A 26,960-nucleotide genomic window follows, 5' to 3' on the forward strand; every position below is an offset into this window, starting at 1 on the left:
TAGATATAAATACATACAGTATACGGCGCTGACTAAGGACTGGCCATAACACAATAGATCCCAGTATAGATCAGTGTTTTTCAACCTTTTTACCTTGGGGCACACTAAATAAGTTTTAAAAAATCCCAAGGCACACTATGATCCCCACAGGGCAAAACACATTGGCCCCCACAAGAAAAACAAACAAACCTATTGGTCCCCATATAAAAAACAATCATATTGGTCCCCACAGGTAACAAAAATAAAATACATTGGCCCTTTACATAAAAAGAAGAGACCAGTTGAACTGGTGGTGACTGTAAACTGGTTTAGGCATCTCTAGATCTGGGGGCACACTTGAGAACAGCTCAAGGCACACTAGTGTGCCACGGCACAGTGGTTGAAAAACACTGGTATAAATTATTGCCACAAATACACAGAGTGGCAGTCATATTGGCTAATACCATCTATAGATTGTAAGCTTGCAGCAGGGCCCTCCTACCTCTGTCTGTCTGTAAATACCAAGTTTGTTTTATCACTGTCTCCTATTGTAAAGCGCAACGGAATCTGCTGCGATATATAAGAAACTGTTAATAAATAATAAATATATAATAGGCAGGGGGTGGGTGATATTATTGGTAACGTACATAAGGGTCAAAAGGGGTTCAAGCAAAAAAATATACAAATTTTTCATTTTGCAACACAATATCTAAACACTGTGAGAAATTGGACATAATGAGAATGGTGAGGCGTGTAACTTGTGCCAAATTAAATTATTTTAATTTGTTAGTAAAGGACATTCAATATTTTATAATTGGTATATATAAATATATATATATATATATATATATATATATATATATATATATGTTTCTCCTGTTTACTAGAATTGTTGAACTTCTTTTGCAGCATTTCAGTATAAAGAGTTTGAATTTGTTATTTGAATCTGTGTTGTATTTATGTTGTATTTGTATTGTATTTGTGTTGCATTAATGTTGCAATTGTATTTGTGTTGTATTTGTATCTTTTATCTTCATTTCTGTATGTGAAGTGCACGGAATTAGATTAGTAGATAAGCAGCCGATTAAATCATCTTAATGGATATTGCTACAAGCATAGGAGAGTTGGGGACCAGTCGGTGGTACACTGTATGTATGGGGCAACGCTGGAGAGGAACTATCTACAAACTATCACAATTTCATCATGACGGTCTTGAGGATGAGGGTTACACAAAAATAAGAACTGTTTTGACATAAAGTGGGTGGTGTTTGAGTGGATTGAAGGCAGGCCTTTTTTTGACCCTTCTATAGTTTAACATCTGTGCTTATCATCGACAGTAAGAAACTACTGGAGGAGAACATTTATGGTTATCCCCAGCAGACCAGAGAAAGGAGGCATGGGATGAGTGGCGCAGGGTTGGGTTCCATCTAAGTGGTGGGCCAGTCCAACACCAATAGCAAGATAGGATTCTTGTCTATCAATGGTGTAGATCCATCAGACCTCCATCACCCATGACAAAGCTATTGGTTGCTAACAATCAGTCGTCATCCATACTGCATACTATTGTCATTCCTCTGTTCATCATTTGTAAGGTCTCTTGTTTTATTAGTCTCTGCCACATACACATGGTGAAAGTTGGGGCTGGGTTGGGGCCAAGGAGACCTTGGAGCAAGTGACTTGTTGGGGCCCATGCTAGTGAAGGACCATGTTAAGGACACCCATTGTGACCAGTCATGTTGTGTACAGTATTGTCCAGAGGGTGGCTGATGGTCTGGTTGTGGTGATGTTCACTGTACATGCCCTTAAACGTGGAATTGCATCCCCAGTGGTTGCAGCATATTCAGGGGAGTCATCACTTTCTGTCCTTGGGCACTAGAGTGGGAGCAGCAATGGCGAACATCACAGTCACCCCAATTAACCTGGGATCGTGTTGGGCAGCAGTAAGAAGAGAGTACTGTAGGAGATAACTCAAGAAATTGGGACGCATGGGTGACTGCCATGGGATTGGGTTGGGTCGCAGTGGGGAGAGAGTACTGTAGGAGACAAATCGAGAAGTTGGGGTGCATGGGAGACTGCCATGGGATTGGGTTGGGTCGCAGCAGGGAGAGAATACTGTAGGAGACAAATCGAGAAGTTGGGACGCATGGGAGACTGCCATGGGATTGGGTTGGGTCGCAGTGGGGAGAGAGTACTGTAGGAGACAAATCGAGAAGTTGGGTCGCATGGGTGACTGCCATGGGATTGGGTTGGGTCGCAGTGGGGAGAGAGTACTGTAGGAGACAAATCGAGAAGTTGGGTCGCATGGGTGACTGCCATGGGATTGGGTTGGGTCGCAGTGGGGAGAGAATACTGTAGGAGACAAATCGAGAAGTTGGGTCGCATGGGTAACTGCCATGGGATTGGGTTGGGTCGCAGTGGGGAGAGAATACTGTAGGAGACAAATCGAGAAGTTGGGTCGCATGGGAGACTGCCATGTGATTGGGTTGGGTCGCAGCAGGGAGAGAATACTGTAGGAGACAAATCGAGAAGTTGGGACGCATGGGTGACTGCCATGGGATTGGGTTGGGTCGCAGCAGGGAGAGAATACTGTAGGAGACAAATCGAGAAGTTGGGTCGCATGGGAGACTGCCATGGGATTGGGTTGGGTCGCAGTGGGGAGAGAGTACTGTAGGAGACAAATCGAGAAGTTGGGGTGCATGGGAGACTGCCATGGGATTGGGTTGGGTCGCAGTGGGGAAAGAGTACTGTAGGAGACAAATCGAGAAGTTGGGACGCATGGGAGACTGCCATGGGATTGGGTTGGGTCGCAGCAGGGAGAGAATACTGTAGGAGACATCTTGAAAAGTTGGAATGAATGGGTGAATGCCATGTTTCCTGACCCATGTGAAATCAACATTGTGGGCCTTATTCTAATCCACTCTTTCTGACAAAATCCTTCTTAAATGGGCAAAACCATGTGCACTGCAGGTGGGGCAGATGTTACTTGTGCAGAGAGAATTAGATTTGGGTGGGGTTTTACTTCAAAGTGAGATCTATATTGCAGTATAAAAATAAAGCAGTCAGTATTTACCCTGCACAGAAACAAAATAACTCACCCAAATCTAATTCTCTCTGCACATGTTACATCTGCCCCCCCTGCAGTGCACATGGTTTTGTCCGTCTAAGAAGGATTTTGTCAGAAAGAGTGGATTAGAATAACCCCCTGTGTGTGGTTTGAATCACATTGCTTTATGTCCATAAACATATATTGTATCTGCAATTTTTTTAATTTTTTGCTCTACAAAAATTCAATTCCTAATTGTGAGACCACCGTCTCCGACCGCCTCCGGTTAGTATGCAAAGTGAAATCTATTTTCTTTACTTCTCCTGCACAAATGGTGGAATATTGAATATATGACATTTTATGTCCCCATTTTTGTTTTTTTTCCTACTGGTGGCCTGTCGGTTTAACGTCCGTTCCTCCGGGGTACATTGCAGTCAATTTTATATCATATTGTAAAGCTCAGGTAATATCACAAAAGCGGCTGATTGGATTTTTATTTGAAAATATTATGTTTGTATCCTCAGCTAACAATAGGATTTAAACCACTTTGTGAACATTTTACATTTCTATTTCATGCAGATATAAAATAATATAAAGCCCTAAGGAACTGTGTGCTATGGCGGGGAGTTTATTGCGCTGGTAGCGGTGGCACCGGCGCCTCGGTAGAGACACTTTTATTGAACAAAATGCTGTTGATTTCGCTCTGTGATCTATTGAAACCCGCTCTTCGCAACACAACAAAAACAAAGTGTCGGATTATTGTCAGCCTTTTACGAGCAAATGATCAATAGCAATTTACAGATTCATAATGCAATTTATACAAACGTTACACAGTGTACGACGGATAAAAATATGCTTCAAATGGAAACAGAAGCAAAAACACAAATCACTTGTTATGTAACGAACCATTCTGCAATTATGACAGATACATTCCAGAAAAGTTATACTTCTTCAGTCAATACTTTTCCCCCATGTAATTCCTGCTTTCGCTCTACAGTAGGTCTACTAACAAAACAGTAGAACACACTCATCCCCTGCACACACCCCTCCCTGCGGGGTGTTTGTGGGACTCCGAAATTAGCAGAAGACCTCAACCATTGCATTGTTGTGTGGACATTTAATAAATTCACTACCAAGAAGCCACCTTCAATTGCAAGTGGTAATCCAACACCACCTTAGATGATGCCAGAGATCCACAACAGTATTAAAAACACTGAGTGACGTTATGTAACTCCATTGGTGTACTAGACACCCTCTACTCATGGTTGCTCCAGGCAATTACACAGGTTTGCCCAGGAGTAGTGCCAGCCCCAAAGATCGGCATTCTGGGAAATGTAATTTACACATCCACAACTTAAGACCAGAGCACAAAACACCAGAATAGAGTTTCCAGCTTGTTTGCCCATGAAGAAGCTTAATATTCTTGCCTACCATTTGTCCCCCATTCATGGAAAATGCATATTTGAAAACAATACATTACTTCAAGTCTGTCACTTTGACCATAGCTCTGCTTTAGAGTAACTTCATTCATAACACAAATGCAGCTCTAAGTCCATTTTCAAACAGGACATGTGGTCAAGTCATTACCTGCAATATTGCAAATATTAATGTTACAATATCTCCTGTAGGGCAGCAGCCTAATTCCGTACACGCCATAGACATGAATGAATACCTTTGTACATCCCATCCGGTATACTACTGGATAAAAGCAACACGAATCAAACAAATTTCTTAGCTGAGGCCTACGTTCCCATTTTGCATGTCTACAAGGGAGTGATCACAGAATTTCCAGGTGACTCCCAGATTTGGTAGCAGGCGGTTCTTCTGGGATCCACTCCTGCATCCTGCCCTCTTTACCAGTGAAGTTGGCAGTTGACGACACAATGCGTTTCACCGTGAATTATTCCATCATTATCAGCCTCCTTACCGTGACTGCAAACGGTTATCAAAATGTACGTGTCATACACCCTCTGCACAACGCAAAGCCCCCAAAACACTACCAAGAAATAAACCTTTATAGAGGAAGACTATGACCTCCTACCATTCAGGACGATCTGGTCCACCAAAAATTCCACGGGTTGCTCGATGTAGAAGATCTTCTGCTGGAATCCGGGGATGCAATCATAATCTCGTGCGACAGCGAAAGCCAGAACCTGCGGGAGACAAAGGGAAACATGTCAGCATCAAGCTCTTGGGGAACCGGATAGATTTGCACAGACAGCAGAATTACCAGTTTACTAGGAACCTGACAAATATCCCATCGGCTTACTCACAGGTTATGTTAAAGGGATGCTATGAGCTTCAGATAGAAACGGTCATCTGCATCTCTGAATAAAGGCAGACAAAGCGTTCTCTATCCTCAGAAATGAGATTCCTCCATAGTGCATGTTCTATCCCCATTGCTGTGGTTGGGATACAGGTCAATGTTCTATTCAGCTGCAGCTACTGGTGACGGTGAGACCTGAAAGGTGCGCAATGATATGTCGTTCTCCGCCAGCGCCAGGCGACACTGGCGCAACATGACAGCTGCAAAACTGTATATAACCAAAAGGTTGAGACGCATATGTTTCTTCGATTTATCATGTTTTATAATACATCAGGGGTATTTAACATGCTACTGTGGAACTACAAATTCCAGCATGCCCAGCCAAAATTTTATTTCCCCCCCAAAACAATGTCAGAGCATGCTGGGATGTGTAGATCCACAACTGCATGTTCAATACCCCTGCACCTAGAGGGCACGCATCAACTCCTGCACCTGGCACAGCAGGAGCTGGTACATGTGTGTGTGTGGGGGGGGATTTGTGAGGTGCATGGCTGGAAATAGGAGGCGGTATGTGGTGTGCGGAGGGTGTGGCTGTTGTTGTGGATGTGCGTGCTGGGATGTATAGTTCCACAGCCACATGTTCACTACCCCTGCACTGTGTCCAGGCATGTTGGGATGCAGAGCCGGCCCTAGGCATAGGCAAACTAGGCAATTGCAGTGATCATTGGTGGCTTGTGGGGCACTTGGTGGGCAGCAGCGCTGGTGGCCGTGGCTCTGCTCCTGCACACCCACCATTTTGTGGGGAAGACCAACAAATACCAGTCACCCCTGAACACTCCCAGTGAATTTGCCGCCCTCCAAATGGATCTGAATTGGGCTCAGAGCCCGGTGCATTCGTACATCTCCTCAGCAGGAGTCAGGTTCGGTGAGACATGGTAATAAAACACTAAAAAGCAGAAGTACAGCAGCAATGCTTCAATGTATAAAACATCATCTTCAGGCACAGTAAATCATGTTTTAACAAATGAGGAACCCTAATGGCGTAACCTTTGCCGCAGGCAAACGCCATACCATAGCCATATTTACTGCAGATCCGCACATACAAATCTTTGTAGCATGAATGCATTTTGCAGCGCTGGGTTCATATATAGCATCCCACATGTGTGATTTCTCAGGAAGACCAGCAAAAATAGCTTAGCTAATGGGCCACCAATTCTAAGCTTTGCGTTATTTTATATAGAACGACAGATTTGTGCACACATAATAAGATTTTATTAAACAATATGCAAGACAACTGTTGTATATCGGTGACTATATAATTGCTTATCGTCTAGTGCAGGGGTCCTCAAACTATTTTGCTCTGGGACCCCATCAGACAATAAAAATAATTACGGGACCCCAGAAAGTTACTGCAGAAGATCACATAACATGTGTAGTCCTCAGAGAGCACCTGCATGGCAGCATTGTGGAGGCATAGAATGATGAGAGGAGTCTAAAATAAACAATTCAACAGATTTTTGAATAGTTGCGACCCCATATTGAGAAGGTCGGGACCCACTTGGGGGTCAGGACCCACAGTTTGAGAACCGCTGGTCTAGTGTGTACTCACTATAATGACCCCCCTGTCGCCTGAATTTGTAGTCAAATTTTGCCTACAGTATATCGTCAATGACAGTATGTCCAGCTGGCTGATGTCACAGTGGGTATGCCCTATATCGCTTGTCCGATAACGATAATCAGCAGTGGAACATATTGTATACTGTGTACCCAGCTGTATTTGTGCTCAGGGATAGCATCTGGCCTTGAGGCAGACAGAGAGTGAACAGGTGGGTCACTAGTGGTCGACATGAATTAGGTTGATTTGATAATAAATTGGCACATTTATAAACCAAAGTATAACAGAAGAAAATGTCAGTCACTAACAATAATCGTCTTACTGTCAGGAGTTATAGAATTAAGTAGAAACAGACAAATGGGTACTTATGTAGTATCTGGGCGCCCGATTTTGTGATTGTATGCCTTACCTTAAGGCATACAATCAGATGCGATTCGACGCGATTTTTCGGCAAAATCACATCGAATCGCATCGAATTTGCATGCGAGATCGCATGCAATCTGATGCGATTCGATGCGATTTTTCATAGGATTCAATGTTAACAAGGTCCTGTTCATTTCCCCACTATCCAAGTGGGCATAGAGTCGATTTTATATAGCGTGGCGAGCGCAGCGAGCCACCGAGACCGAAGCGTGGCGAGCGCAGCGAGCCCCGCGGAAAACATTTTAAATAATCGGCGGCAGCTCGCCACGCTTTCGGGCACGGTGGCTCGCTGTGCTTGCCACGCTATATAAAATCAACTCTATGCCCACTTGGATAGTGGGGAAATGAACAGGACCTTGTTAACATTGAATCCTATGAAAAATCGCATCGAATCACATCGGATTGCATGCGATCTCGCATGCAATTTCGATGCGATTTTCCGACCCGATGTTAAAATCGGGCGCCCATAAATACCGACAAATGTGTAGAGGAAATGTTTCCGATTATCCCACAGTAGCTGTGGGGAATAGATCCGCAGTTGCTGGGAATGGGAAGGGATTCAGGGGTGAATTTATGAAGCTTGGAGAAGTGTTATCTATCCCCATAAAGAACGTTATAAGCAAGGTGATAATGGTTCAGCCAATGAGCTCTTACCTGTCAATTTACATATTGTAGCTGATTGGCTGAACCATTATCACCTTGCTCATAACGTTCTTTATGGGGATAGATAACACTTCTCCAAGCTTCATAAATTCACCCCTCAGTACTGAATCCCGGCGGTCGGGATCCCGGCGTTCAGAATCCCGACGCCGGAATCCCGACAGCCGAAATGCCGACAAGGGGGGAGACGTGGATCGCCCCCCCTTGCGGGCTCGCTGCGCTCGCCACGCAGCGGGCCCGGTGCCTCGCTATGCTCGGCACACTAATTTATTCTCCCTCGAGGGGTGTCGTGGACACCCACGGAGGGAGAAAGTGTCGGCATTTCGGCGGTCGGGATTCCGGCGTCGGGATTCTGAACGCCTGGGTTCCCGACTGCCGGGATTGTAACTGCATCCCATGGGAAGACCAGAATGAGAAATCATTTTAAACCAGAATAAATCTACCTACCATTGGTGCAGCAGGTCCAGAGCACCAGGGCCCCTGGGCAATAGGGGGCCCACTGCTGCCCCTGTCTCCCACTGTGATTCCATGACACACCTAGGACCTTACTCAGATTGATTCGGTCATTGAATGATTTCTCCCCGCCTGCGAATGGATGATTATGTAAATCATCCATTTGCAGCTGCGCGGGGGGTACTGTGTGCAAGGGGGGGCGGCCAGCAATGCGGGCGGAGGGCGGTGTCTAAGGTCCTTGCCTCCCTCTACCTCTTTCTGTCACCGTCTGCCTCTCCCCATCTCCAACTGTGTTTCCCTACTCACTGCCTTCTCCTGCCACCCACTGTTTCCCTGCTCACTGCCTCCCCCTGATTCTCCCTGTCACTCACTATGTTTCCCTGCTCACTGCCTCTCCCTATCGCCCACTGTGTTTCCCTGCTCACTGCTTCCCCTGCCTCTATGTCACCCACTCTGCTTCCCTGCTCACTGCCTCCCCCTGCCTCTCCCTTGCACCCACTGTGTTTCGCTGTTACCCACTCTGCTTCCCCTGCCTCCTTCTTTCACCCTCTGCCCAAATGATATTTTTGCACATTTGTAGTATGTATCTGTACAGTGGCAGCACTTGTGGCCCACAAGCCACAAGTGCTGACACTGCACGGATACATACTACAAATGTACTAGAGCGGACATTAGGCCTAATGCAGGATTATTGTGCAGGATCATTGTTGAAGCATCTACAACTAATATGCGCAGTAGCCAACATCAGCATCTGCTACACAAGTTGTGAATAACTTCCGGGGGTGGAGGATACATATAAATTGCAGTAGAATCATTTGCAAACTGGGATTCTTGTTTACATTTAGCCATCTTACCAGGACATATCTATAAACCTGTCCCAGTGCTAGAGAACTCTGGATTTATAACCCAGAGGTCCAAATGCGCATGAGAGCTATTGGCATATGATGGAGTGGGATCCTTTGGATCCCACTCCATGGATTCTTGTGAAAATACACCCATAGGCTTCTAATGCCGACGCCATCTATTGATGTCACTTGCCAGCTGGAACAAGGTCCAGGATAGTTATGGTAGAAGCCACCAATACCTCCTGAAAACCTTTTTAATACATGGAGATCCATGTATACAGTAATATATACAGCTGTGTCCACATACATCTATACTCCATTTACATAACGCTTCAGCTCTGTGTGACTCTGTAGCACTCTCAGCATTTCGTATGCAGACAAAGCCGCATGTAGCATATCATTTTAATCAGCATAAGCTGCTTGTGCCGTTTTGCAGATATGACGCTATTCAAAAGAAAAAGCAGAGAAAAGCCCAGAGACACCTTTTTAATGCGACAGGAGGCTAAAATGCACATGTACGCACCTGTGTATAATATTATATATATATATATATATATATATATATTTGAAGGCTGTTATTTTGAGATGACATCCCACCACTAAATTATAAATAGGCGCTGATTGGCAGACCGACCATGCTGAGACTTGCAGTTCCCCAAGACCCGTTTATACCCAGGTAACTGGTGTGTGCCCTTTCATCGCCAGCCTTTCCACCACCATAAGATCGATGTAACCATTGCTCTGGTGAGACACCTAGGGTTAATGAACATTTCATTTGTGAGTGATATTTGCATTTGTTTGTGCATGCCCTTGGCAAGGTGACTAATACACGGAAATACAGTTTATGCGCCAATCAGATAAACCCATTTAATCCCCCGCCCCCAAAGAGAACTAATCCCATTCTGTTGTTATTATTAAGGTCACAATCTGCATCTTTCAGTTGATAAAACTTTAGCACAAGTTTCTGGGGGATGTCAGAAAAGTTGTTCCCTGTAAGGCTGAGCGCTCGCTGGTCCTGAATATAAAACAAGACTGTACCAGGAGGTCAGATATCGCTAAAGCAAGATCGGAACCCGGCGTCCTCAGAAACTTTATTTTATGAGATAACAAATTTCATCCAATGAGTATTATCTAACAGAGATGGAGTATTGTACACGAAAGGTCACGGGAAACAGTTTATTTTAGCAGTAAGAAATATACATCCGAGCCTGCGTTTGATACAGAATTATCATCCATTATTTTTATATTCGGAGGAAGATTTATGCAGAGGAAGTGGAATAGCATTGCGCTCCGATCCAGCGCTGACCTTGCAGAGTTAGAAATGAGGACACGCGGTAGATTGATTGCAGCAGTCACACCATTGCTGCAGAACCGGCGAACCATCGGGCAGCTACCTGCTATTGGTAGGATGCAGAAACTAATTAAAATGTCAGAAGTGCAATTATCCCCAAGACAAGGCTATGAAAAGCTTTGATAATGTAATGATATACTAACACAGCGTTATGAGAATGAACTTGTCAACAGTAATGAGGACAATCAGAAATTGGACAGAAGGTGTCTGTTCCAGCGTACACTCCAGTGATTATAACTTACACAAGCAGGTGGAAGGGGAGACCAAGGTGGGTGATGCTGGAGAGGGCGCCGTAAATCGCGCCCACCCAGCCACGATTGCATACTGATGCATTACTAGGCAATGTTGGTCCAAATTGCTGCATATGGAGTCATCAAGACTCTCCAAATGGGCAGATCTGGCCTTGTGAGTCCAGAAGAGCTCCCTGAGATTCGGGAGGCTTCTAAACCTTTCCGGAAGTCTAGGCCAGGTGTATCATGACCAAATTAGATGTTTAGGTCCCACTAGTCCATACAAGGGCAGCTTGGCTACGTATAGTTGCCGCCACACTCTGGAATAAGTAGGTTAGGGCCTTATTCTAGTTCACTCTTTCTGACAAAATCCTTCTTAGATGGACAAAACCATGTGCACTGCAGGGGGGGGGGGGGGGGGCAGATGTAAAATGTGCAGAGAGAGTTAGATTTGGGTGAGTTATTTTGTTTCTGTGCAGGGTAAATACTGGCTGCTTTATTTTTACACTGCAATATAGATCTCACTTTGAAGTAAAACCCCACCCAAATCTAATTCTGTCTGCACATGTTACATCTGCCCCACCTGCAGTGCACATGGTTTTGTCCATCTAAGAAGGAATTTGTTAGAAAGAGTGAACTAGAATAATCCCCATAGTTAGGTCCCACAAAGTGTAGTATTGCCCAGATATCTACAGGGTTTGGAAAAGCAGGTGCTCCAAAATAGATTTGATTGAAGAGCCAGTATGAAGCTTTTCGGGTATCCTAGACAAAACATCAAACTACTGCCACTCAGCCCCACACTGCCACCAATACCCAACTTTCAGCTCTTTAAGTGAAAGTGTGGAGGTGGCGTCTTAGTAGATCCACAGCCACTACCTGTATTATGTACAAGGATGTATGCCTTATAGACATCCAGCCCTTTTAGATTGGCTACTAACAACTCTGTATACTCTGAGTGCGATTTCTGGCCGAGCCTCCGCTCTAGCCAGAGGCGCTGTAAGAGAGGAGGCGGGCCTTGTGCAACCTCCTCCGTTCGGTCACCTTCCTTTTTCCTGACCAGCACACAGAGCAGTAAAGTTGGAGCGCTAGAAGGCTTAGACTCTACCTCGCATGCACAGAACTTTTATTGCCTTCATCGCGGGACATCAGAGGGGTAAGTATTAAAAATGGGTGCAGTGTGGCCCCCCCTGGGGCTCAAGGACCCATGTGTGTCATGCACAATGCACCAATTATAGATACACCTCTGTTTCTATCGGCACAAGTGAGCACACCCTGGTGATGTGCCAGGGTATATAGCATGAACAGGTCTCCGGGAAAATGGAGTGGTGGCCATTTTCCCCGTGAATATGCTGCACTGCTGTTGCCAGAGAGGTACAGTATTGAGGAACATGGGTGCAGCGTGTGCCCCTCTAGACCCAACACCCCATCACCCCATGTGCACCCATTATAGACAGAGAGGCAGCGGGGGGGGGGGGGGGGGGTGTGCATGCGAGGACCCCCCGGCTTCCGGCTCCAGGCATCGCGCTCGGCAGATAATACATTCAGGTGACATGATCGCATTTTACAATGCGATCCTGGGTGGCAATATTTCGCCCAGACCGCATTGTAAATGCGATCAATGATAAATGGGGGCCTTAGGCCCCCATTTATCATTGATCGCATTTACAATGGAACATTCAATGGAACATTTTCAGGAACAGATGTGGGCGAGAATATTCCTACACACCCTAATGAAATGTGCCCAAAAATCATAAGCGTGATGGCAGGAGAGGGCGGTTGGTCTGGCATGACACAGCAGAGATGCACCTCTGATGCATACTTCACCACACCGCGCTCTTACACAAGCCAGCCGACAAATCACACTACACACCTGGAGAAATGTATATAATTTATACTGTAACTTATGAAGCCCCTCTGCACAGTATACAGTGAACCCAGCACATTTATAGCAATGGAAAGAGAACAGTGATTTACAAACGGTTCTAATCCTAGCAATGGCCCCCGATTCTGGCCTAATTATTGAGTGCGGATGAAAAAGACAAAAGGGCGACAAATGTGGGTCACAGACATAGGGGGTCAAATTCTAATGGACAAAACCATGTGCACTGCAGGTGCGGCAGATGTAACATGTGCAGAGAGCGCTAGATTTGGGTGAGGGGTGTACTTCAAACTGATATCTATATTGCAGTGTAAAAATAAAGCAGCCAGTATTTACCCTGCAAAGAAACAAAATAACTCACTCAAATATAACTCTCTCTGCACGTTACATCTGCCCACCTGCAGTGCAGCATAGTTTTGTCCAGTAGAGAGTGAATTTGCCTTGAATGCCTGGGGAAACTAGTGCCATTTCTCTAACAGGGTGCGTTACGCTCTGCACACACCACAAGGCCAATATTGGCAATACGAAACCACGTTTGTTATAATAAAGCTCCGCCTCCAGAGCGTAATAACCTTAACGTAGCATAATAGATTGTATTGACGGTACTCTTTACTTAGAAGGGCGCCCATCTCGGCCATCTCGGGCATTGAATGCACTAAAAAATCAGGTGCGATGCGACAGACGAGATGCCCGAGATTTCCCCATAGGGAACAATGTTAAATGTCTCAATTGACCCGATTTTCCTGTTCAATGCCTCAATTGACCCAATTTTTCCATAGGAAACAATGTTAAATGGGCCACAGAGGCCAAATAGGCACCCTGAAGTGAATAATGGCCACCCGAATTGTTAACGCCACCCCACGATCAACGTCAACCCGAAGCGTGGCGAGCGGCGGCGGTACGCGTCCTACGACCTTTTCATACCCCCACTATCCACGTCGGCGTGGAGTTGAGAATAGAAAGTGTGGCGAGCGCAGCGAGCCACCGAGCCCGAAGCGTGGCGAGCGCAGCGAGCCCCGCGAGGGGACGCGGATACCTTTACAGGTATCCGCGTCCCCTCGCGGGCTTCACAGCTGTCTGCGTACGCTCGCCACGCTTCGGGCTCGGTGGCTCGCTGCGCTCGCCACACTTTCTATTCTCAACTCCACGCCGACGTGGATAGTGGGGGTATGAAAAGGTCGTAGGACGCGTACCGCCGCCCCTCGCGGGCTCGCTGCGCTCGCCACGCATCGGGTTGACGTTGATCGTGGGGTGGCGTTAACAATTCGGGTGGCCATTATACACTTCAGGGTGCCTATTTGGCCTCTGTGGCCCATTTAACATTGTTTCCTATGGAAAAATCGGGTCAATTGAGGCATTGAACAGGAAAATTGGGTCAATTGAGACATTTAACATTGTTCCCTATGGGAAATCTCGGGCATCTCGTCCGTTGATCGCACCCGATTTTTTAGTGCATTCAATGCCCGAGATTTTTTACTAACGATGCCCACGATCAAAATCGTGGGCGCCCTTCTAAGTAAAGAGTACCGTATTGACTCTTCTTGACCACACTTACATTTTGGAACCCCCAAGGGAAAATAAAGTAGTTACATGGATAATCAAGTTTTGATTGAATAGTTTGTACCGTGATCTTCTGGCGCTTTAATAAGAATAGCGTGAATGAGTTATTAGTGTTTGATGGATAAGAGACGACTTTCACAAGAGAATTTTTTTTTGCTTTTAATCTAAATCAGCAGCGAGGGAGAGGCGCAGTGTCCTGGACACTTTGCTATTCTGTTCCATGGGAATTAAACATGTAGTGGGGGAACATGCAACGCTCAGAACGGCCACTTTATAATTGTTAGAAATTCAAGTTCCCCATTCTGGAATCACCTTTTCCCTGCAGCTTGGTACGGACTCCTGCTCAACAGTACAATTCCACAGGTGGATGATACAGAAGGCCACACAGATCCACTTAAGCAGGTTTATTGGTAACATCAGGGAAACACACAAGTAACAGCAGTATCAGCAGTACAGCGGTAATGCAGAAATAAACAGCGGTGTCATAAAAGTGGCTATCAAAACGGTACAGACTACAGACTTCCTCCATCTAAAGCATAGTTTTCTACCCTCCCACATCTTGTGGGAGACTCCCACTTTAGTGTAATCTCCCACTGTAAATCTAAAACCCCAAATTCTTTAGATTCTTTATTTAAGCTCAATTCGGCCTGCCAGTCAACCAACAAAGTTTTTGGGCAAGGACAGGGGTTCACTGCAGTGACCACGACTGCTATTGATGCTCAGAAGCCCCTGCTTATGACCCTCATGAGCGCCTTGTTGGTCCCTGCTGTCAGAAATGGAGAGACAACGGTAGATATCTATCGAGGACTGTGATGCGTCCAAAAGATTCAAAATATTTACATTATACTCCCATAAAATGAGAGGGTGGGGGGAGTGGGCTGTCCTTCTGCTAGGCAACACCCCCTCGGTGACAAAGTACAGGGAGAATATACAAACTCCACACAATTAGGTGGTGGAGATGAAACCCCAGACCTCATTGCCCTGAGGCATCAATGCTAACTATTTCCCCACCCGTGCTGCCCAATTATGCTACAAGTAAGTTTTTGGAGAATGGGAGTAAACTGGAGTACTCTGATAAAACCCACACAACCTCGGGGAGAACATACAAACTCCAACGATGGACATTATTGGTTAAACACAGTGCAGGAAAGTATGTACCGTAGACACCTAATTCTGTGAAGTTTGGATCCATAAAATATTTACAGCCGTATTGTACTTTTCTGTAAAGTGTCTTAAAACATCTTTCTCTCTTCTTGTACTGCGTCAATAATATATAACTTCATGTCTCAATGGAACAGAACAATAACTTTATTCTACAATCTATTTTGCGCTGCCAAAATATATTTATTTCCCGCGCTCTCCTGGGGACGATGTCATCCTAACACGCAGCACGGTTTTGTTTTTTTAATAACAATATATTTTAGTTTTTGCTTATGCTGGAAATAATTCAAGCATTTCCCATTCCTCCTACTGTACACTTGGAAAACTTTGAGAATGGACTTATTTCTATGCAGAAAAAAAATAAGAACGTGTCAGTATAGTCCTCAAACTACAATAGAACCATCTATGGAATCTCAGAGGTTTCAGAAGAATTGGAAGTGTTCTGTCATTTTAATCCACTTCCCATTGTACATAGCAGCTTGAATTTCGCAGAACTGTAATTTTTGGAAATGTTTCCTTGGTGAAGAAGGCCGGAACAATTCTCTCCCATCACAAATAAGCTGGAGGGTGACAGAGACACTTCTCGTTCCTTAGGAGACGATTAAAGGATTTGGCCAGATAAGTAGTTTTGCTAATTTAATAAAAGGTAGTACAGTATTTTATTTTACTGTCATCCTTATCAATTGTGTCTTGATTTTGTTGGATCTTAGGTTGTGTCTAGTGTCTAGGTACAATTCTTCATAGCGGACTGGTTCAACAATTACATATACAGTACTGCGTTTTACTAGAACATTGTAATCAATGCTGTGACAGTACTGTGTGGCACGTGGAAATAGCCCATTATTTTTGGAATTATTTTGTAACTCAGGCGTGGATTAGCTCACAGACAATAGGTCCACACCAAAGGTCAACATGCAATATATCAACATTGATTACAGGTCTTCTGATGAATCCTGACAGGGGGGCTCCATAGGTACCTTAACCCTCTGCCCCAACCCCCCAACCTTCCCTCCCCAGAGCCTGACTTCCAGTTTTAGTGCCCAAACCTAAGAGCCCCGCAGCCTAACCCCTTTGTAAGTGCCTAGCCCTAATCTTCCCATCGACCTCCGTATATTTAACACTGGCATTCTTACGCCATCCAGTCTATGGGGCCTGGGTCACGCAAGGTAGAGAAGCAAAACTCTTCAGCTCACATTAGCTTTCCCAGAAGATGTATAATGAATGACAGCAAATCTGGGGGTCTATGTACTAAGCCTGAGGGAGAGAAAATGTGGAGAGAGACCAAGTACCATAAAACTCCTGTCATTTTTCAAACACAGCCTGTAATATTGAAGTAAGGGCCATATATAATTGGACAACTGACTCAAAAGCTGTTCCATGCAGTGGCAAACGCAGGATTTTCATAAGGGGGTTTCCAGAGGGGCGGAGCAAAGCACGGAGATGGACACTTAGGTGACCCAGTATATGCCGGGTCAGTTAAAGTATTATAGATAGACCAAATGTATATAAATAATAATAATATATATATATACACACACACACCTTGTATATATATATATATATATATATATATATATATATATATATATATATATATATATATATATATATATATATATATATATATATATATATATATATATATATCTACCGATCCTCCAGCGGTAGGGGTGGGGGAAGCTTTGATGACCCGCGGGTGGTAGGGGGTATTATATCAACCGCTCAGCATGTAGGGCCTGGATCAGTAATTTACACTAATTACCCCTTTACTGCACAGATGGTGGGAGATGGGGTGGGTGGGAGATGGGGGCATTGAGCTGAATGAAGGGGCCCTGATACATAACTTCCAGGGTGGTAGAGGATGTTTAATATGCAGAGGAGGGGTGTATAGTGGAGTGGGCTTATTATTCATAATTTTCTGGAGAAAGGACAGCTTGCTTGACTGCAGATATCTCCAGTTCCCAGAAATAGATTTCTTAGATTTTAATGGAATTAAAAACTAGAGAATCCCACCTACCAAATAGTATTGGGGACTAGGGGATCAGAATTCAGGAGGCAGAGCAATCTGCCAATGAGTATATAAAACTACATACCAGGTGTGTGGAGCTGGAGCAGTAACCAGTTGCTGGAAGGCTGATATATCTGGTTCTGGGAATAGTAGAGACCAGCTACTAGTGTTCTTCAAAGGGGGAGAGTCCCAGCTTTTGGAATATACCCTCAGAAAAACTCTAAAAGTCAGACAGAACCTGAAATATCTGACTTGGAAGCGCAATTAGCAGGCTTGGATGGGGACCACTGTTTTGAAGTCAGATATCTCCGGTTCCCAAGGGCCGATTTTTAAAATTCTTGTACCCATGGAAAGAGGGGACCCTCAGCTTTCAGCATATGGCCCTTAGACTCCTGGGGGGTTTCTGGGTACTTAGAAACCCCCCCTGCGTGCGCTACTGGTTCCATGGACAGGTCTTTGTTATTCTTTGTTATTCCATTATCAATGAGGGCATGGCCAAACTATGGCCCTCCATCTGGTGTGAAACTACAAGTCCCAGCATGCCTTGCCACAGTGTTTCTATTATGGAATGCTAAAACTATGGCAAGGCATGCTGGGATGTGTAGTTTCACAAAAGCTCGAGGGCCACAGTTTGGCCATGTCCAAGATAAGGTCTGCATCTGCATTCGGCTAAATTAAAGTTTGGTGCATTCCAAGAAAACAAAAACAAAGCGCTGCTTAGATCTGTAACACATATTAAACCCGGGAGACAACAGTGGTGGATGATCACAGGATCCTTTTCATGGAAAAGACCCTCAAAACCAACAGTCAAGTGAAGTACACTCTTCTAAAGGTCATTATATCATTACCAAAGTATTCTATAAAGAGAAGACCTCAGGAGAACAAATACAGAGGGTTCACCACAAGGTGCAAAACCGTCCACTAGCATAACAAACATAAATCCCAGATTAAACTTTGCCAAAAGCCAGCCCGGTTCTGGAGCAGCGTTCTTTGGGCAGATGAAACGAAAACCAACCTGTAGCAGAATGATGGAGGGGCAGGCAGAAGATCAGTAAGCATGCTCCAATAACATTGGAAATAGGGGACTCTGTATAAAGAACACTGCAATTACTAAACATGTCATATTATTGTTTGTTGAACCCCCCTTGAATTAATTCTGAAAGTCTGTGCTTCAGTTCATTCATTTCACATCCATTGTGGTGGCGTACAGAGCTCAAATTGGGAAAATTGTGTCAGTGCCCAAACATTTACTGACCTAACTGCATTTATATAGTGCTACTGTAGCAAATTCCATTGCGTTATACACATAGGAATAAAACTGTAATAAAAACCAGACGGAGTAATATCAGACTGACAGAGTGCAGCCGGAGAGCCCTGCTCACCAAACCACAAAGCACTGAAACAAACGTAGGTCTTCACCAGCCTACTGTATATCATATTTATACTTCACTACCTTCTTCTTTAGCCTTTCGGAGCCGTACTCATCCCACCTTCGGCATGTGGCCCTGTGCAAGGATGTCTAGTCAAATAATCTGGTCAGGAACACTGTACGTTATTATTTTCTCTGGGAACCGATAGCGACTTGCGCTAAATCGATGAATAACGACAGCTTCCTAATATTTGTGGCAATGTGCAGAATCAATGAAGGTTATCCATGCAGCTCATACTCGTTACCGAGCGATGTGCGAATATTGACCCTATATAACGGAATATTGATGGCAGAAAACTGTAACTGTACGGAGTTTAGATTACTATGGGTAAAATGCGAAACAGACGGATCATTATTCACAGCAACAGCATTGATTCCGAGCAAGGGAACGGAACGGTTAATTTGCAGGCTGCTTGTCAAGCCATGATCTATGGACGCCCAGAAAGCAGCCAAGTACAGACCTTGGAGATCTTAATGGCAGGGATGGGGAAAGTAAATGCACAAATCTAAAAGTCAATAGGGTCTGCACCTGTAAATACAGCCTCTCCTAGCACATGCATCTCCAACACTTTCCATTTGTACAGCTGAGTGATTGCCCAATACGCAGCCGGCTGACATGCCATCTTATCAGCTACCAATATGAAGAAGGATGGAGAGCGAGGGAGCGGTGGCAGGATTTCACCTCTCCGGATGCACAGAAAACTGATTTTATACAATCCAATGGGGCTTCTCGCCCTTTCTGCTAATATAATAACATTGCAAAATCCCTGTGGTCATGTATTGTTGTCCTGGGGAAGATGGAGGCGATGGGTACGGACGTCAAGGTCTTGACCTGCAAGACGAACTGACGGACAATGTGTGACATGGCGACTTTAACGCGATAAATGGAGGTTGCCTTAATGAAAAACAAAAAGGGCCGAAGAGCGTCTCCATGGCAACAGCCCAGACCGTCCTTCCCACCTGTAGCGGGGAAATAATCTTCTCAGTAGAAAGGGAATGGGCAGCTGACCGTAAGCCACGTACTAGTGGTGTCGGCATGAAAGGATTTCAATATTTTATTTATATATACATTGTGGCAGAGACAGCATCTCTCCACATTAATGCAGCACCTGGGATCTCCGGATATAAGTGTTTCCAAGGTGCAAATGCTCTTGATGGTGGATTCGCTGCCCAAGTGATAGGCCAGGGTGTGGGCTATGGTATGGACCACTGGAGCATTTGCAAGAGTCTGTTTATGCTGGGATTAGCTGTATGCTGCTGCCTGAAACTACGATTTCCTGTGGAATTAATCTGTATGCTGTGCCATACTGTTCAAAATAAACATCAAAGTCTTCATCTGAGTTTCGTGTATGTGATCCTTGTCACAAAATATACATACATACATACATACATACATACATACATACATACATACATACACAGACCTTCTCTCCCACAACCTAACCTACCCCCTAGTCCTAGTGCTTAACAGCCACCGAGTGGCCAACCCTTCCACTCATGCCTAACCTTGCCATCCCACAGCCTAAACCTCCTCCGCCGGTCTGTGCAGAATACCGACATTTCACAGGTCAACACTGTGAGCATATCGACATTCGGCACATGCCAACATCAAAACTGTCAACACGGTGTTGTTGCCATTGTGAATGTCATGACGACATCCCTGTTGCAGACAAGAGCTCAGTCTGGGGTTGTTGCAGAGTTACATGCAAGCTTGTCTTGCTTGTCTTGTGTGATTTTGAGAGCGTTACACTCATTGTGAGCAGGTGTGCATCTGTGGGACATTCAGAGTTGTACGCGCAAATTGGATCTTCTCTTGTGGATGAATCTGCATTTCTGGTTGGCAGCAGGAAATATGCACATAATATGCACGTACCTCATCCTTACTAACGGAACCTTTAGGGGTAGAATTTGGGGTTGGCAGAGATCCATAGCTTTCGGGCGCATCTCTAATGCCAAGGATAAGGCTGGAGTAAATGTGTATTGAGAATGAGGACATCCGTTTAAAGCACAAGAGCAGGGTAGGCATATGGGCACATAGCCACATTAATTTCTGTGAGCACAACACCAGTGCGACTGCGCTAACTTGCATGCACCTTTGAATCACCCCAGTACATAAAGCAAGGGCGCATCTATAATGGGACTATACAGGACTATAGTTCTACAGGGCCACACAACACCTTACTCACATCTCCGATATTGGTGTACATACTGTAAATTTCTGCAGTTGCCATTTTCCCATAGATCTGCAAATGCGCAGTAGAAGAGTCACTGGGAACATGTCGCAGGCAGCGTAGTCACAGAGACCCGTGCGTGTGCAGTAGACTCTGCCACAGTGATGCGAAGAGATTGCACACGAGACCCATCCTTTCTAAAACCACCGAAAGTCAGGTACAGATGGAGCCGGCTCCATCTTTGCAGTGGATGGCGATTCTACTGCCATCCACCGCCAGGGGTGCCGCGCGCACCCGGGGGTCCCCGCTGCTTCCCCCGACTTCGCCACCGGTCCACCTCGCCGGCCCGACACCCCCCCCTGAACTGGGCAGTGTCTCCTGAAGCGAGGATGGGAAGGGAGATGCTGCCCAGCCGCCGTGATACTGAGAGACGCACGCGCATCCCGGTCCCTATTGCTGAAGGGCATCTGGCGAGCGCCGGCCAAAGATGGAGCCGGCTCCATCTGTATGTCCAAACAACGGCCCTCTAGCTGTTGTGAAACTACACATCCCAGCATGCATTGCCATAGATTTAGCATTTCTTAACAGCAAAACTGTGGCAAGGCATGACGGGACTTGTAGTTTCACAACAGCTGGAGGGCCATAGTTTGGACATGCCTGGTCTAAGTTATGCTTACCATAAATCAGACCACTATGTGCACCCACCTTTGACTGAGTGGGGCTAGTTTCCTACAGCAGATGTATGCATGCAGAGAGTAGATTACCTGCCATATATACTCTATAATATAATGTATCTTTTACTGTAAATTATTCTTTTGTAAGAGGTTCCTGAAGTGTTTTGTGACCAAGACAATGAAAGTCAACTGGTCTTATAAGAGTCACATAATCATACAATGAATAATGCTGGTGCATGACAGAAGGGAGTGCTACCTTTATTATCAGGTTTCTCAGGTATAAGGGGTACTTCAAGACCCGCTGTTTATGCAAACATGATAGACCTGGGATTGCAGCGTGTAACCGAGGACACATCTTAAGTGGAGAGGAATCAAAACCTCATTGACTGAAGTGCAAGTGCAATTGTCGTCAGAAGAGCATTGTGTGGCACAAGGTCATGGCCCAGGAAGGTGGAACGTGTGGGTTTTGAATCCCGGTGGTACATTTCTGCATTGTGATGCACTTCTGTGCTCCTATTCATGGGTTTCATTCTGTTTTCTAAGAATAATTTGCTTTTGTAATTCGCTCTCGGTAACCAATACTCTGTGCTTTCTTCCTACAGGAGAATAGATCACTTCATAGCCCACATTATCAGTGCGCTGTCCATGGTGTAAAGGATCCATGTGGAACCAGGTGGAAACACTCAGATAACACACAACTCCATCAACATGCCCCTCTATGAACTAAGCCTACTGTACGTGCAAATGCCCTGTTACCACCCAGCTAATAAGATGCCCCTGATGAAATCTTAGATGTGATATTTATACCAAGATGAAATGCGTAAGATGTTTGTACCTTACGTTGGCTACTTCTGTACATGATAGCATCCTTTAGGATTTTTGGGGTTCTTTTCTTTCTCTGCATTGCTCTTGGCCTGGAGTTTGATGGTAAGTTTCCGAAAAGCTGTTTTAATAACATTGGGGCAGATGTATCAAGCCTTAACAATAGATAAATGCAAGGGTGATAAAGAGAGATAAACGTCCAGCCAATCAGCTCCTTGCTGACTTTTTTCAAACACAGCCTGTAACATGGCAGTAAGGAGGTGATTGGCTGGATGTTTATCTCTCTTTATCGCCCTTGCATTTATCTCTTGTTAAGGCTTAATACATCTGCCCCATTATTCTAAAGGTTTCAGTTATTGTCTCAACTCGATAAACTATGAAAAAAATATCTGTAAAGGACCAAAAGAAACATAATATTATATAAAAATGCTTAGCGGTGCTCCTCACCTATATGGGTGAATTCAAGTGTTGTGCATGCCAAAGGCCACTAGATGGAACCCATTGGAGCAATTCAAGTTTCGAGTGCGCCACTGGCCTTGACATTACTGACATTTTGTTCTGTGATTTTGATGGGCTGTTAACTAGTTTATTCAATATTATGTATTTTTTTTGCTGTGGTGCCCCAAGCAGGAGGTGGCCCTAGGCACTTGCCTAGATGCCACAGTAGGAACAAAATCTTCAAATCGTAAGCTATCCCACTATTGTAGCCTACAGTAGTTTCACGTTCCCTGCCCTCTCATTCTTACCTTTCCATGACACATATACATACATACACAAATAGTTTACTTTAAAAATGATTTTGTTTGGTACCTGCCCCATTGTAATTGCGGTTGAGAGCTCCTTCAGTATGTTTTAGGGGCGGTGTGAACAGTAGGAATGAAATTGAGAACTCTTAAAAGCTTATCTCCTGAACTCTGGATAAGAACATGCCCCCTCCATTCCATTTACAGGTACCTAATACCGCTTTTTAAAATTGAGTCGTAAATTGTTGCAATCCAGCGCTATACCGCTGTTCCCGAAGAATAATTTTTCTTAATGGCCCTGTTAAATCAAATCCTTGTTAGCTGAACTGAACAGTAAGTGGATTTCTAAAATGAGAGCTGCGACACTTGTCAGGTATCCAAGCCTGTCATGCAGAACTTATGCACTCACGCACATATACTGTACTTGTTCCATTTTATTAAACCAATTGATATTCTAAAAAGACCGTATTTAGATCTAGTGCTGATCTAGCAATTATGTACAGGACCATGTCCAAACTTTGTATTAATGTGAGTATTTTGCTCTTTTAATGGCTTAATGTGAAAGTAGGATTCAAGAACTCAGAAGGTTTGGTTAGATTTAAAGGGACCGTCCACCTCTTTCAAAAACCCTCATTATTTAAAAGGACAAATACTTATAGATCTATGAGGTCAGAGGTGACTGAATTATTCAATACCAGTCATGATCTTCTATGACCTTGACCATTGGTTGATAATTAATTCCCGTTTTGACTACAATCTACTGAAATCTCAGGTTGATAAGATGCCATTAGCACTTGTGCACAGCCAAGGTTTTCCAAAAGTACCCTAGTGCCGGTCTAAGGCCTATGGGCACCTAGGCAAAACTTTAACCTACTGCTCCCCCCCCCACCACCACCATTCCCACACTGCCTCCAATACCGACTTTCCAGCCCCTCAAATGAAACTGTAGAAGTGGCATCTTAGAAGTTCCAAAGCCACAGTCTGCAACACAGATGACCTCCTCCCTCATAGACATCCTTAATTTTGTGATAAGCAGACTTGGGGGTTTCTTTTTCTCTCTCTCCCCCCCCCCCCCCCCCCCCCCAAAAAAAAAAAAAAAAAAAAACACAAGAAAGATTGACGTGCATTTTTTTTTATTTTTATTTTAACTTTTTCATACTTTACCATCCACGTGAGCTTCGTTTGGGAATGTTAAAGTGTGCCAATCGCATTGATAGTACCGTGCCGGAAGCATTATTGGGGGACCATAAGCTCAAGTATCAACATTGACCATATTTTTTTTAACAACCCAATGTCAAAATTCCGGATGACCCCATGGTCAACATCCACTTTGAATACATGCAGACTTTCATTAATACAATTGTAATTTAGGACAACAGTGTCTTGGTCAACCCAGAGTGTTGACGTGAAAAAGGTCATCATGAGTTTTTCACATTTTTTTGGTGTACATTTGTAGATTAGAACATGGACCCCCAATACCTATACCGTGTATCCTTGGATGGCGAGCAAGCTACAGTTCCCAATTGTAGTCCATGTGGATGGGAAAAGTATGAAGAAGTTACAAAAAATTTGTCATGAATATGTCAACATTTTGCTTGTGTCAACAAATTGTCCATGTTGACCTAATGTACGTCAAACAATAGTGGTCACCGTATTTTACGTCAACCCATAGGGCCATATTCAGATCTGAGCTCAGTACAAATTTGTTCGAAAAATGGGCAAAACCATGTGCACTGCAGGTGGGGCAGATGTAACATGTATAGAGAGAGTTAAATTTGGGTTGGGCGTGCTGAAAATGAAATCTAAATTGCAGTATAAAAATAATGCAGCCAGTATTTACCCTGTACAGAAACAAACTGCATCTGCCCCACCAGCAGCGCACATGGTTTTGCCCATTTTCCCAAAAAATTTGGGTACTTGTGTATTATCTGGGCGCCCAATTTTTTCATGGCACGTTAAAAAATCGGGTTGCATCGCATCGCATATTGCATGCGATGCGATGCGATTGGACCCGATTTTTAATCGTACAGGCACCCAGATGCCTGATTCCTATGTTAAATGCCCCCCAGACCCGATTTTTGATTGTACACCCACCCTGATGGGTGATTACTATGTTAAATGGCCCCCCATTGTTAATGCCACCCCACTATCAACACCAACCCGAAGCGTGGCAAGCGCCGCGAGCCCGCTAGGGGCGGCGGTATGCGTCCTCCGACCTTTTCATACCCCCACTATACACGTCGGCGTGGAGTTGATTTTATGTAGTGTGGCGAGCGCGAGGGGACACGGAATACATGTGAAGTAATACGCGTCCTCTCGCCACGCTTCAGGCTCGTCACACTATATAAAATCAACTCCACGCCGACGTGGATAGTGGGGGTATGAAAAGGTCAGAGGACGCGTACCACCGCCCCTCGCTGGCTCGCTTTGCTCGCCACGCTTCGGGTTGGCGTTGATACTGGGGTGCCGTTAACAATGGGGGGGGGGCATTTCACATAGTAATCACGCATTAGGGGGGTGTACAATTAAAAATCAGGTCTGGGGGTGCATTTAACATTGTAATCAGGCATCAGGGTGCCTGTACAATGTAATATTGGGTATAATCGCATCGCATGCCACTAGTTAAGGCATGTGATGCGACGCGATATTAAAATTGTACTCTCCGCCCGGGAAAGGCTCAAAATCGGGTCCAATCGCATCGCATGCCTTAACTAGTGGCATGCGATTCGATATATCGGGCGCCCAGATAATACACAAGTACCCAAATTTGTACTGAGCTCAGATCTGAATAAGGCCCATAGTCCGTATCATGGACCTAATTCAGAGCTAATCATTGGGCACAATTTGTTAGCACTGGCTGAAAAATACACAAGACCGTATAAAATTAACAAATTTTAATCCTAGTTAGTATATAATATAATGGCAATCAATGAAAAAAATAATTTAATAAAAGTTAATTTAAATGTGTTAATTTTATACCGTCTTGTGTATTTTTCAGCCAGTGCTGGCACATACTCTTTTCTCTTTCTATTGCAATTAAGGGATTGACAATTTGTTAGCAAATGGATAAAACCATGCTGCACTGCAGGTGGGGCAGATGTAACAGGTGCAGAGAGTTAGATTTGGGGGAGTTATATCATTTCAGTGCAGGGTAAATACTGGCTGCTTTATTCATACACTGCAATTTAGATTTCAGTTTGAACACCCCTCACCCAAATCTAACTCTCTACATCCACCCCACCGGCAGTGCAGCATGGTTTTGTCCATTTTCTAACAAAATATGTCCTGCAATAAGGTTTAAATTAGGCCCCGTGTCATTCTATTTTACCAAAATAGCAGAATTGTGCCATTATTCAAGTCTTGTTTGCTCAACACTACTGGGTCCACTAATGCAGGTACCTGTATGTTATTTCACCATGTTTCACTATAAACGTCCACTAGGGGCACTATGCACTAATTTAAGTCTGTGCAGACTTAGAAATAAGAAAGGAAATAATATGGCAACTTCCACTTGGGAAATACGGTTCTAATGGCAAAACATTGATATCAAGGAAAAAAATCACTAATTAATTCTCCTTTTCAGCAGCTATACATTTTTGTTTCTGTTAATTAATCTTTACTGAAAATTCTGGCGCCCCAATCTGTTTC

At 44.5% G+C, this 26,960-nt stretch overlaps 1 protein-coding gene across 1 annotated transcript in view; it reads right to left on the reverse strand.

Annotated features, from left to right (window-relative positions):
• Nucleotides 1-26,960, reverse strand: part of CDH13 (cadherin 13) — a 524,519-nt gene that overhangs the window by 416,627 nt on the left and 80,932 nt on the right. The window contains exon 2 of the mRNA XM_083164015.1: nt 5,064-5,175. Coding sequence (XP_083020141.1) covers nt 5,064-5,175 — 112 coding nt within the window. The remainder of the gene's footprint in view (nt 1-5,063; nt 5,176-26,960) is intronic.

The sequence above is a fragment of the Crinia signifera genome, chromosome 11 (assembly GCF_055691185.1).
Source record: "Crinia signifera chromosome 11, ASM5569118v1, whole genome shotgun sequence".
Classification (NCBI taxonomy): domain Eukaryota; kingdom Metazoa; phylum Chordata; class Amphibia; order Anura; family Myobatrachidae; genus Crinia; species Crinia signifera.